Raw genomic sequence first — 13,254 nt, 5'->3', positions numbered from 1 at the left:
TGGACAGCCACATGTGGAAAAATGAAATTGGACCACTTCCTTACACCACACATGAAAATAGACTCAAAATGGATGAAGGACCTCAATGTGAGAAAGGAATCCATCAAAATCCTTGAGGAGAACACAGGCAGCAACCTCTTCGACCTCAGCCGCAGCAACATCTTCCTAGGAACATCGGCAAAGGCAAGGGAAGCAAGGGCAAAAATGAACTATTGGGATTTCATCAAGATCAAAAGCTTTTGCACAGCAAAAGAAACAGTCAACAAAACCAAAAGACAACTGACAGAATGGGAGAAGATATTTGCAAATGACATATCAGATAAAGGGCTAGTATCCAAAATCTATAAGGAACTTAGCAAACTCAACACCCAAAGAACAAACAATCCAATCAAGAAATGGGCAGAGGACATGAACAGACATTTCTGCAAAGAAGACATCCAGATGGCCAACAGACACATGAAAAACTGCTCCACGTCACTCGCCATCAGGGAAATACAAATCAAAACCACAATGAGATATCACCTCACACCAGTCAGAATGGCTAAAATTAACAAGTCAGGAAATGACAGATGCTGGCGAGGATGCAGAGAAAGGGGAACCCTCCTACACTGTTGGTGGGAATGCAAGCTGGTGCAACCACTCTGGAAAACAGCATGGAGGTTCCTCAAAATGTTGAAAATAGAATTACCCTATGACCCAGCAATTGCACTACTGGGTATTTACCCTAAAGATACAAACATAGTGATCCGAAGGGGCACGTGTACCCGAATGTTTATAGCAGCAATGTCTACAATAGCCAAACTATGGACAGAACCTAGATGTCCATCAACAGATGAATGGATAAAGAAGAGGTGGTATATATACACAATGGAATACTATGCAGCCATCAAAAGAAATGAAATCTTGCCATTTGCAATGACGTGGATGGAATTAGAGCGTATCATGCTTAGTGAAATAAGTCAATCGGAGAAAGACAACTATCATATGATCTCCCTGATATGAGGACATGGAGATGCAACATGGGGGGTTAGGGGGATAAGTGAAGAATAAATGAAACAAGATGGGATTGGGAGAGGGGGAGGGGGTTATGGACATTGGGGAGGGTATGTGCTATCATGAGTGCTGTGAAGTGTGTAAACCTGGTGATTCACAGACCTGTACCCCTGGGGATAAAAATACATTATATGTTTATTAAAAAAAAAAAAAAAGAAAGGATGAATACCCAACTTTTGTAGCAACATGGACGGGACTGGAAGTGATTATGCTGCGTGAAATAAGTCAAGCAGAGAGAGTCAAGTATCATATGGTTTCACTTATTTGTGGAGCATAACAAATGACATGGAGGACATGGGGAGATGGAGGGGAGAAGGAAGTTGAGGGAAATTGGAAGGGGAGGCGAACCATAAGAGACTATGGATTCTGAAAAACAACCTGAGGGTTTTGAAGGGGTGGGGTGGGAGGTTGGGGGAACCAGGTGGTGGGTATTAGGGAGGGCACGTATTTCATGGGGCACTGGGTGTCGTGCAAAAACAATGAATACTGTTACACTGAAAAAATAAATAAATAAAATTTAAAGTTAAAAAAAAAAAAAGAAAATTGCAGCTCTTGTTTCCAGGATGTCTTTTATTTTGCTGTATTTGAATCTCTTTAAATGCCCTCCCTGTGTTTTCCTCTGTGGGGGTTGTTTCGGTCTGTCTATCTCCTTGCACATTTTTTTATGGGGTTGTTCTGATTAGCTGCTTGATGCTTACCTCTCTCTCTCTGTACTGTTTTGTTTGCTCATTGTGGTGAAGTCTGTCTGGCTGAGTTCTCTAAGTGGTGACAGTCTCCTGACTGAAGGCAGTCTGTGTCCCTCCCACCCTGTCCCCACCATCTTCTCCCCATGCTACATCCATGTTCAGCTCCTGGAGAGAGAGGTGTGCACACCACTCCTAACAGAACTCCCCTGGGCCCTGAGCCCCCGGCCCAGCTTCCCGAAGGCTGCAGCTGCCGCTCAGCTCAGGAGAACCAGGAAATTTGAATTTGGGATTAGCATTCCATGGGACATGTTCAAGCTGCTGACTGTACATTTTTGTATACAACACATTGAATATACTAATGGTCACCTATCCTGTATCTTCATTTTGCCTGTCACTTGTCTAATCCATTAAGTGTCACCGCTTAGTGCTCAGAAAGAAATCTGTTGCTTTCACTTTCAAGTTTCTGTAAGAACTTCCTTCAAGTTCTTGAGTATTTTTTTTTTAAAAAGATTTTATCCACTTATTTGACAGACAGAGATCACAAGTAGGCAGAGAGAGAGAGGAGGAAGCAGGCCCCCCACCGAGCGCAGAGAGCCCGACGCGGGGCCCAATCCCAGGACCCCGGGACCACGATCCGAGCCGAAGGCAGAGGCTTTAACCCACTGAGCCACCCAGGCGCCCCAAGTTCTTGAGTATTTATAAAGCATTCTTGCTCCAGATAAAATTTCCCCAAACCCAAATATCTTCTACTTTTCCTTTCTCAAAATCCTCAGTGGTCTCTTTGGTTATGGGTTGAGGACAAAATAATCCTAGCTCATTCAGACATCACTGCAGAGGCCATATGGCCAACTGGCCATTTCTCCCTATGACTGATGAGAAAGCTTCCCAGCCATCATGGCAGCCTGCCTGCGGACTTCATACTTCCTATTCAGCTCTCACTAAAGGGCAAGAGGGCAAGAGAATTTTTTTTTAAATTAATGGCAAGAGTCAGACATATTTCCATTGATAAAGAAGACTCCAAAGATCCAAATGACAGATCTTACAAATCTATGATTTGCAGGAAAAGGATACAATATGACAACAGCATTAAAATAAAGATATGCATCACAGCCAAAGGCTGCCTTTATAGCAAGGGGAGAGGACTGGAGGGAGATCACTTGTCTTCGCTTCACAGGGCCAAACAGCACATGTTTTCTCTCTTGGTTAGAAACCACCAACATGTGTGTGAAACATGCTAGAACCAGCTCAGACTGGGTATGGGTGACACGTGGCTTCCTTGATCCAGCCTAGTAAATTAGCTGCAGCTGCACGAGCCATTGCCAAAAAGGTAGCAGCCATTTGAAGATCCAAGGTGAGCCCAAACATTCCCTCAGAAGCAAGCAGACATTCTCCTCCACTTAGTGCTCGTGAAGGATGGGCACTTTGACCCTTGGTCTAAAAATCTCAGTAGCCATTTCAGCAAAGGCAGAACTTCAGGGGGCTGCTTTTAACACACGGAAAAGTCAGAATCCTTTTCACTCATGACTCCCTCTTTTTATGTTTTCTTGCCCACAACTGTTAATTTGTCCTAACTTTTTAAATAGTAATTGGTCTTACAGATGTAGCTATTGTATCAAGGGATGTCCACCCCAGTTCCTTTGGTTGAAGCGCCACCTCCTGGCCAGAGAGGGTGAAGCTCAACCAAAGGAGATTCTGAGCTTTTATTTATTTATTTATTTATTTATTTATTTATTTATTTATAAAGATTTCAAACAATGAATCTTGGAACACTGAAAAAATAAAATTAAATTAAAAAAGATTTTGTTCATTTACTCGACAGAGAGAGCGAGCGCACAAGCAGGGGGAGTGGCAGAGACTCCCCACTGAGCAGAGAGCCCAATTTGCGACCAGGCACTTAGCCAGCTGAGCCTCCCAGGCTTCCCTCTGAGCTTTTAATTTTGCTAACGCTGAATGCAGCAACCACAGAACCGAATTTTTGAGCACCTGCGGTCTTTCCTGCTGATCATTTTGCTAGATCCTGAGACTTAGGTTTTATCATTTTCAGATTCCACTGGAAAGTTTATTGTCAGTAACTGCATCCAAAGCATGTGCTACTTCAAACCCAGGGTGACTTGGCAACCATCTGGCATCAATGATTCATTTCCACCCCCTTTAGCAGAAACATAGTTTTTCTATCTAAATAATGCTTTAGCCATATTTTTAGTTAAAAATGAGTCAGGGAGTGAACTTTTTTTTTTTTTAAAGATTTTATTTATTTGACAGACAGAGATCACAAGTAGGCAGAGAGGCAGGCAGAGAGAGAGAGAGAGGAGGAAGCAGGCTCCCTGCTGAGCAGAGAGCCCGATGCGGGACTCGATCCCAGGACTCTGGGATCATGACCTGAGCCAATGGCAGAGGCTTTAACCCCCTGAGCCACCCAGGCACCCAGGGAGTGAACTTTTAATTCCCTTTCTCATACCAACTGAACAAATGGCAGCAGTTAGGGTTTGTTAAAGGACTCTCACAGGACCGCAAATAACAATGCTTACAGATCTATGGTAGTTGTAGAAGACACAGCATAGCAACAGCGTCAAGTAAGGATAACCTCACAGCCAAAACCACGGCAAGGCATCCAGAGACACCTGACATAAGCTTCCATTGTCCTCTTTCTGCAATGCCATGGCAGGATATACTTCTTAGATCAGGAATCACTGATGGGTGCATGGAACACTCTGGAACCAGGGAGGCCAAAAGGGTTCTAGGACTGTCTTGTACCCCGTTGATCACACAGATATATTCTTGCTATGTAACCAGCCTCAATAGCAGAGGTCTCACTGAGACTAGTCCAAGCAATCTCATTGTGTCCATAAACAATGCTGACACACTGAGATAAGGCACCTCAAAACTCACCTTGGACCAATGGATAGACACAAAGCAACATATTAATCAGTACATTTCATACATTGACCAGGGATATATGTCTCTTATCTCAGTAAAAAAGTTTAGGCCAATTCCATGTGTGCTGGAGTTAATTCTCACAGCACACTTTCCTTACTCAGTATTAAACCTCTGTCAAAAAGCACAATACTGGGGCACCTGGGTGGCTCAGTGGGTTAAAGCCTCTGCCTTCAGCTCAGGTCATGATATCAGGGTCCTGGGATCGAGCTTCGCATCGGGTTCCCTGCTTGGAGTGGAACTTTCACCCCCCCCCACCTCCCCCACCCCGCCTCTCTGTCTACTTGTGATCTTTGTCTGTCAAATAAATAAATAAAATCTTTTTTTTTTTTTTTTTTTTTTTTTTTTTAAAGAGAGCTGGGCTTTCCTATTAAAAAAAGCACAATACTCCTTGCATTCTGGATGCTCACAGGAAGCCTGATGGGTGAATCAGTGAATGGATAAACAAAATTTGCAACCCCAGGCTTTGGCTGACTGATTTTCTTTCCCTTTCTTTTCTTTTCCTTGAGCACATGTTTTCCGTCTTAAAGAAATTTGGACAGTTAATCACTCATTGTTTTTAAGTGAAATGTTTCCGTTCTTTCACTACAGTTAGATCATAAACTCCTGGAAGGCTGGGATATTTTTAATTTTTCATCCCTACCTCTCCTTTCTAATGATTCCAGTCTTCCAGCTGGGCTCTCTGGTATCTGTCTCTTATCCATGCTACATAATAGATATCAACAAGGAACTGATTTCTCTACCCCATGGGCATGCCAAAGTGTGGTCATTGGCAAAACGTGTACTTAATAGTTCCTGGATCCACAATGTATTCTTGGTGAATATTTATTAAAAGGAAATTAATCTCAGTCTATCTATATGTTTGGATTATGTATCATTCTAGGAATAATAGGTACATGCTTAGGTCTCTACATAGTATCACTGAGCCTTTAAAATCCACAAGAGATATATATGGTTATACTTATTTTAGAGATTAAAGAAACTCACAGAAATTAAATAATTTGTTTGAGGTCACTCAGGTGTTACTTGTTTGAGCAAGGATTTGAAATAAGGTCTGTTTAAGATAAAATTTTGGCTCATTCACATAGCTACCATAGTGTCCCAAGATATTTCAGAAAGCAGAGCGGGTCACATGCTCCAGCCATAAAAGGGAGGTATTCAGGGCACCTGGGTGGCTCAGGGGGTTAAGCCTCTACCTTCAGCTCAGGCCCTGATCTCAGGGTCCTGGGATCAAGCCCCACATTGGGCTCTCTGCTTGGTGGGGAGCCTGCTTCTCCACTCTCTCTCTGCTTGCTTCTCTGCCTGCTTGTGATCTCCGTCAAATAAATAAATAAAATCTAAAAAAAAAAAAAAAAAAAAAAAAAAAAGGAGGGATTATTCTTTTCTTTAGTTTCCTTGTTGACATTTTAGAAATTTCTCTCATGTTGCTTCCTGGTCAATCAATTCCTCATTTTATTCAGCCTTGACCTAAAATTTTATAATGCAGGGTAGATATATTCTTATTAGAAGATTGTTTTAAATTATATGATCCTTGTTTTCCTTGCCTTTACTTCTGTTTGACTAATTTGTTAAGAACTCTAAAATCTGTATGAAAGTCTTCTACAATATTACTCAGCCATCAAAAATAATGGAATCTTGCTATTTGCAACCATGTGGATGGAACTAGAAGGTATAATGCTAAATGAAATGTCAGTCAGAGAAAGACAAACACCATATGATTTCACTTATATGTGGAATTTAATAAACAAAACAGATGAACATAGGAGAAGGGAAGGGAAAATAAGGTGAAAACAGTGACGGAGGCAACCGTAAGTGAGGCTGAACTCTAGAAAATAAACTGAGGGTTGCTCTAGGGGAGGTGGGTGTAGAATGGGGTAACTGGGTGATGGGCATTAAGAAGGCATATGATGTAGTGAACTTTGGGTGTTATATGCAAGTGATGAATGATTACCTTTGAAACTAATAATACGGTATATGTTACCTAAATTGAATTTAAGTAAAAAATTGAAAACAAACATATTTCATCTTATTGATGATACATAATAATGTCTCAAATAGGTAGTATGTCTCTGAAAATATTCTTCCTGGAGACCATTATTTAGTAATACATGTTGGTTTAAGACTATTGGATACAGCAGAAATACTCATCAAAAGCATTTAATTTTTTCCTTTTTTTCCATGAAAGTGTTAGCATGTCCGTTTGATCCTCATTGATTTGATTAAAAGTACCCATAAATACATTGAAAAAAAGTCTCCCATAATTATTATGAATTTGTTAATTTCCCTTATTATTTTCTACAGTATTTTATGTTCTGTGACTTGAGCAGTTAATGTTCAGTCATTTTATCTTCTTTGTGACATATAGGTATCATTGTGTTTGTACCCATCTAAATTTGAGAGTAATATTCATTCAGTCAGCACATTTTTCTTGAGCATTTACTACATGTTTGACTACTGTGCTAGACTCTTCAACTAATTTTTTTTATTAACATATAATGTATTATTAGCCTCATGGGTACAGGAACTAATTTTTTTTTTTTGCTTCGAATTCAATTTTGACTGAAAATGAGAGCTTGAAAGCTACTTTCTCATATGCATTTTCTAGTTTAGATGTTTGAGCAATTGTTAAAAAATTTCAACCTTCATGAGTCATTTGCAAGTCTTGTTTTAAGAGTATAATTTCTTTAAAAGATTTTATTTAGTATTTATTTTTAAAGAGAGAGAGAGAGAGATGGGGGAGAGGCAGAAGAAGAGGGAGAGAGAATCTTAAGCTTGATGGGGGGCTCAATCTAACTACCCTGAGATCATGACCTGAGTCGAAATCAAGAACTGGATGCTCAACTGACTGAGCCACCCAAACACCTTGAGATTATAATTTTTATTGTTTAAGACAATAGATTTCTTTAGTGTAGTTGAGACACAGTGTTTACATTAGTTCCAGGAGCACAGCATAGTGATTCCACAAGTTTATCCTTTACAAAGTCTTTATTTTTGAAGTCTTTATTTTGTATATAACATATAGCTCTCATAACCCAATCTTAAAATCTTTTCTTTTTAATTTGATGACTTTACATTTCCATCGTTGTTGTAATACATGCTTATTGGCATTTTCTACAATGCTATTTAAAAAACATTTTTTTAAAAACATTTTTGTGCTCTCGTGGTGCTATTTTGTTTTCTATCTTTTTTTGTGCAAAAGTGTCACTCTGTCCTTGCATTTCCAAAGACCGGTAGATACCAAATGACAGTGTATAATATGTACAGAAGAAAAAAGAGGGGACCCCAAAATTCTGTAACAAGGCAAATTTTCATTCATATGTACAGTCAAAATAAAGAGACTTTCATTTTTTTTTTTAAAGACACATTTATTCAGCGTCATGATCAGACTATTACATTTAGCAATCAACAGCATGGGTGCAAAAAAAAAAACTACATTAAAACCCTTTGTTGGAATGCTTTACACTTCCCACAGAACAGAAACTAAATAACCTGTTATACAATTAGTCACAAATACAGTCCTTGAGTTTTTTTTGCCCATACACATGAGTATTGTCTAAAACATGTCTTCTCTGTAGCAGCCAGGCCCTGCCACCACTGTGCTTGGCTGAGTTCACAAATCTGTTGTAACCTGTAGCTTCCCTGTCACTTCTCTGGCTCTCCTCTCCTGCTAAGCTCTGTTTCCTGGCAGTAATTAAAACCTTCTGCCACTGCCGTAGCTACTGCTGCTGCTGGAACCACCATAGCCACCTTGGTTTCGTGGTTTGGTGAAGTATTGGCCTCCACCACCATAAGGGCCAGAGCTTCTGCCTCCAAAATTGCCTCCTTTCATGGGTCCAAAATTTGAGGATTGATTGTTGTAATTGCCAAAATCATTATAGCTTCTGCCACCTCCAAAGTTGCTTCCATCATTACCAAATCCGTTCTAGCCATCCCCACTGCCACCATATCCACCACCACCTCGACTGCCACCAAAGCCACCTCCACCGCTGAAGATTCCTCTGCGACCAAAGTTGTCATTCCCACCAAAACCACCTCCACGACCACCACCAAAGTTTCCAGAACCACTTCGACCTCTTTGGCTGGATGGAGCACTAGCCATCTCTTGCTTAGAGAGCGCTTTCCTTACTTCACAGTTGTGGCCATTCACAGTATGGGATTTTTGAATGACAATCTTGTCTGCAGAATCATGGTCATTAAATGTTACAAAAGCAAAACCCCTCTTTTTGCCACTGCCTCGGTCAGTCATGATCTCAATCACTTCGATTTTCCCATACTGTTCGAAATCATCTCTTAGATGATGTTCTTCAGTGTCTTCTTTAATGCCACCAACAAAAATCTTTTTCACAGTTAAGTGGGCACCAGGTCTTTGAGAATCTTGAGACAGCCCTCTTTGGTTCCACAACTCTTCCATCCACCTTGTGTGGCCTTGCATTCATGGCTGCATCCACCTCCTCCACAGGGGCATATGTGGCAAACCCAAAGCCTCTGGAGCGCTTGGTGTTTGGATCTCTCATGACCACACAGTCCGTAAGTGCTCCCCACTGCTCAAAATGGCTCCTCAGACTCTCATCGGTTGTTTCAAAGCTCAGACCTCCGATGAAGAGCTTCCGCAGCTGTTCAGGCTCTTTGGGAGACTCTGACTTAGACATGATGGCAGTGGGAGGGGAGACTTTAACGATGCTTACTTGGCGGCGTCCATGGGCAGAAAGTCATTTTTTTTTTTTTTAAGAGAGAGAGGGTGGAGTGGGGACGGAAGGAGGGGGAGAGAGAGAATTCTAAGCAGGTTCCATGCTGAGTGTGGAGCCTGACATACAACTCAAATTCATGACCCTGAGATTATGACCCAAGCCGAAACCAAGAGTGGGACACTTAACTGACTGAGCTACCCAAGCACCCCTAAAATAAAGAGATTTTCAGATATGCAATGTCTTGGAATATTCTGCAGTAGCCATTCCTTAAAAAAAATCTAGACAAGTGCATATTACAACTAAATCAAAGCAGATGAAATGAAGAACTTGGGGTGCCTGGGTGGCTCAGTGGGTTAAGCCTCTGCCTTTGGCTCAGGTCATGATCTCAGGGTCTTGGGATTGAGCCCCACATCGGGCTCTCTGCTCAGCAGGGAGCCTGCTTCCCCCTCTCTCTGCCTGTCTCTCTGCCTACTTGTGATCTCTCTCTCTGTCAAATAAATAAATAAAATCTTAAAAAAAAGAAATGAAGAACTCATGAATAATGATCAGTAACACTCAAATGATGGCTGTTGGTGTTCTAGTGCTCTATCTCCCATTTCATTAATCCTCATGCTAACTATACAGTGTAGATACTCTTGTTATCCCAATTTTATATGTAGAAAACAGGTACAGAGTAGGTAAGCAATTTGTCAGGATTATAAAACTTATATGGGCAGAATCAGGATATGAACACAGGCAATGAGGCTCCTAAGACCGTGTACATAACCATTATGCTCTGCTGCGCAGAAAGGAAGTAGAATGGGGGAATGTGCCACCAAAGGGTTGCCAGTGAATAGTAAATAAATTTTAACATAGGATGAAGCCTAAATAACTATAGATTATGATTGAAATCCAGAATTTAATTGATTCAACAGCAACTAATATAAAGACAATAATATGTTGATAAAATCTAGGGACAAAAATTCCAGAATGTATGGGGCGCCTGGGTGGCTCAGAGGGTTAAGCCTCTGGCTTCGGCTCAGGTCATGGTCTCAGAGTCCTGGGAACAAGCCCCGCATCCAGCTCTCTGCTCAGCAGGGAGCCTGCTTCCCCCTTTCTCTCTGCCTGCCACTCTGCCTACTTGTGATCTCAGTCTGTCAAATAAATAAGTAAATTCTTAAAAAAAATTCCAGAATGTAAAAACAAACAAAAAAATCCCAAAACAATGGAGGAAAGAGGTTGAAGCGGCAGAAGGAGGAGGGATTTTTTTTTTTTAAAGATTTTATTTATTTGTTTGACAGAGAGAGGGAACACAAGCAGGAGGAGTAGGAGAGGGAGAAGCAGGCTTTCTACCAAGCAGGGAGATGCATGCAGGGCTCGATCCCAGAACCCTGAGATCATGACCTGAGCCGAAGGCAGACACTAAGCGACTGAGCCACCCAGGCACCCCAGGAGGAAGGATTGTTAAAATAAAATGAGTTTATAATATTTGATGGGAGGTGTCAACATATTTTTTTTTTAAAGGTGAACTGCAATGTGGTTCATATACACAATGGAATATTACTTAGCCATCAGAAAGGATGAATACCCAACTTTTGCATCAGCCTGGATGGGACTGGAGGAGATGATGCTGAGTGAAGTAAGTCAAGCAGAGAAAGTTAATTATCATATAGTTTCACTTACTTCTGGAGCATAAGGAATAGCATGGAGGACATTAGGAGAAGGAAGGGAAAAATGAAGCAGGGGAAATAAGAGGGGGAGACAAAGCATGAGAGACTGTGGACTCTGAGAAACAAAATGAGGGTTTCAGAGGGGAGGGGTGGGGGGATGGGTTAACCCGGTGATGGGTATTAAAGAGGGCACGTATTGCATGGAGCACTGTGTGTTATACGTAAACAATGAATCTTGGAACGCTACATCAAAAACTAATGACATACTGTATGGTGACTAACATAATATAATAATAATAAAAAAGTTGAACTTCATAAATACAGATTTAAGACTAGTATGGAGTGATAAAGAAGAAGTAAAAATTGTCTAAAAATTATGAAGGAGAATAAAATGCATAATTTTTAACAAAGTAGATCAGCAAGACAAAATTAATAAGGATGAAAAATAAAGTACATTGCTGATTAATTCAGGAGATACAACATCTGTGACCTCTACAAAAGAAGTGGTGCTGTTGGTGTGAAAGGGCAGAATTAAAAATAGACCTTATATCTAAAGAGCTAAATAAGATAGGATTTTGTGTATTTTATTTTTTGTTGGCAGTATAGCCAGGGAGAGGGTGGTTTAGGGCTCCCTTCCAGTTAGTGGTCCAGAATCCTACTGTAGGTTCAAGCAGTTGGCAAGGCAAACTCATCTGCCACACTCTGTGTCCTTGTTCACTACCTCAAATAGTGCAGGATTTTTCCCAGTGTCCTTCTCACAGCCGCCTTCACCTCTTGGTTCTTTAGGCTGTAGATGAGGGGATTCAGCAAGGGTGTGACTGCACTGTACTGCAAGGAGGAGAGCATATCCAGGGAGGAGCCAGATGTGGGCATAAGGTAGCGAATCAACCCTGAGCCAAAGAACAGGGTCACTGCAATGAGGTGGGAGGAGCAGGTGGAGAAGGCCTTGGTTCTGCCTGAGGTGGAGCTGATGCTCAGGATGGTGGAGACAATACGGGCGTAGGAGAAGAAGATTGGGAGGAAAGTTCCAAGCCCATGCAATAAGATGGAGCAGATCAAGATGTCAATATTGATGGAAATATCAGAACAAGATAGAGGGAAGAGGGAGGGCAGCTCACAAGTATAGTGGTGTATGGTTTGGGCCTCACAGAAGTCCAGGTTAAGAGCCAAGAGCAAAATTACGACTGAATTGAAAGAGGCCAGGCACCATGAGATGAAAACCAGCTTCACACAGAACTGGCTGCTCATCACCTGGCCATAGAGCAGTGGGTGGCAGATGGCAGCATAGCGGTCATAGGCCATCACTGAGAGCAGAAAGGCTTCAGTCCCTGCAGTGATAAACACAAAGAACACCTGCGTTAGGCAGCCCTCTACTGAGATAGTTTTCTTCTCAGACAGAAGGTCCTTCAGTAGCTTGGGCTCAGTGACTGAAGAGAAACAGAGGTCTAGGAAGGACAGGTTACTCAGGAAGAAGTACATGGGTGTGTGGAGGCGGGAATCAGTCCTGATCACCAGCAGCATCATCAGGTTCCCCGTCACGGTCAGGAGGTAAATTCCCAGGAAGCACACAAAGAGCAGAGCCTCGATGTGGGGGTTGTTGGACAGCCCGGTGAGAATAAACTCAGTGATGGTGCTGTGGTTCCTCCAGGCCATTTGTGGAGGGGGTTTCCCTGGATAAAACAGAAGCAGAGATGAGATCTGCCATCATTCCTCTTACCCTATATCCCTCCCTGCTCTGCCTTCACTCTGCTCAGACATCTCAAAACTGCTCTCACTGTATATCAGGAAGAGCTTTTATCCTGTTTGGTTATCTTCGATTCTGGGTCACAGTCTTTGCATATTTCAGAGAATCTTCTTCCTCTTTTATAGGGATCTAACTGGAAAAAAGATCTCTCTGGTTCACCTACGCATTCGTTGCATTTAGATTCTATTGCATTCTTCCTCGAGAATAGAAATCCTAAAAATTCTAACACATATTCGCAGGGGTCTTAAACCTTCTTTCTTCAATTTCTCAATCATAATTTTTTGTTCAAAATCATCTAATGGCTCCTTACCAGATTTGATCTCCATTAGGCAAAAAAGGTACCATTCTTACCTGGCTGATAACAAAGATTATTAAAAATTAAATTAAAAAATTAAATTTCTTTTAAGATCAGAAGAAAAAGTGAATATAATGCAGACTGGATTATAGTCATCTTATAAACTGCAATCATAAAGTATAAATTTTAGTATAGTTTTATGGAA

The 13,254-nt window shown here is 41.4% G+C and overlaps 1 protein-coding gene across 1 annotated transcript; it reads right to left on the bottom strand.

Moving 5' to 3' along the window:
• Nucleotides 1-11,727: 11,727 nt before the first annotated feature.
• Nucleotides 11,728-12,663, bottom strand: LOC123947136 (olfactory receptor 8S1-like). The gene has a single exon (XM_046013135.1). It carries the CDS (start codon nucleotides 12,661-12,663, stop codon nucleotides 11,728-11,730), a length of 936 nt encoding a protein of 311 aa, XP_045869091.1.
• Nucleotides 12,664-13,254: the final 591 nt, after the last annotated feature.

Source organism: Meles meles, chromosome 7 (assembly GCF_922984935.1).
Source record: "Meles meles chromosome 7, mMelMel3.1 paternal haplotype, whole genome shotgun sequence".
NCBI classification, from domain to species: Eukaryota; Metazoa; Chordata; class Mammalia; order Carnivora; family Mustelidae; genus Meles; species Meles meles.
Note: the sequence above shows the minus strand (reverse complement) of the source record. Positions and strands in the feature narration are given on the sequence as shown.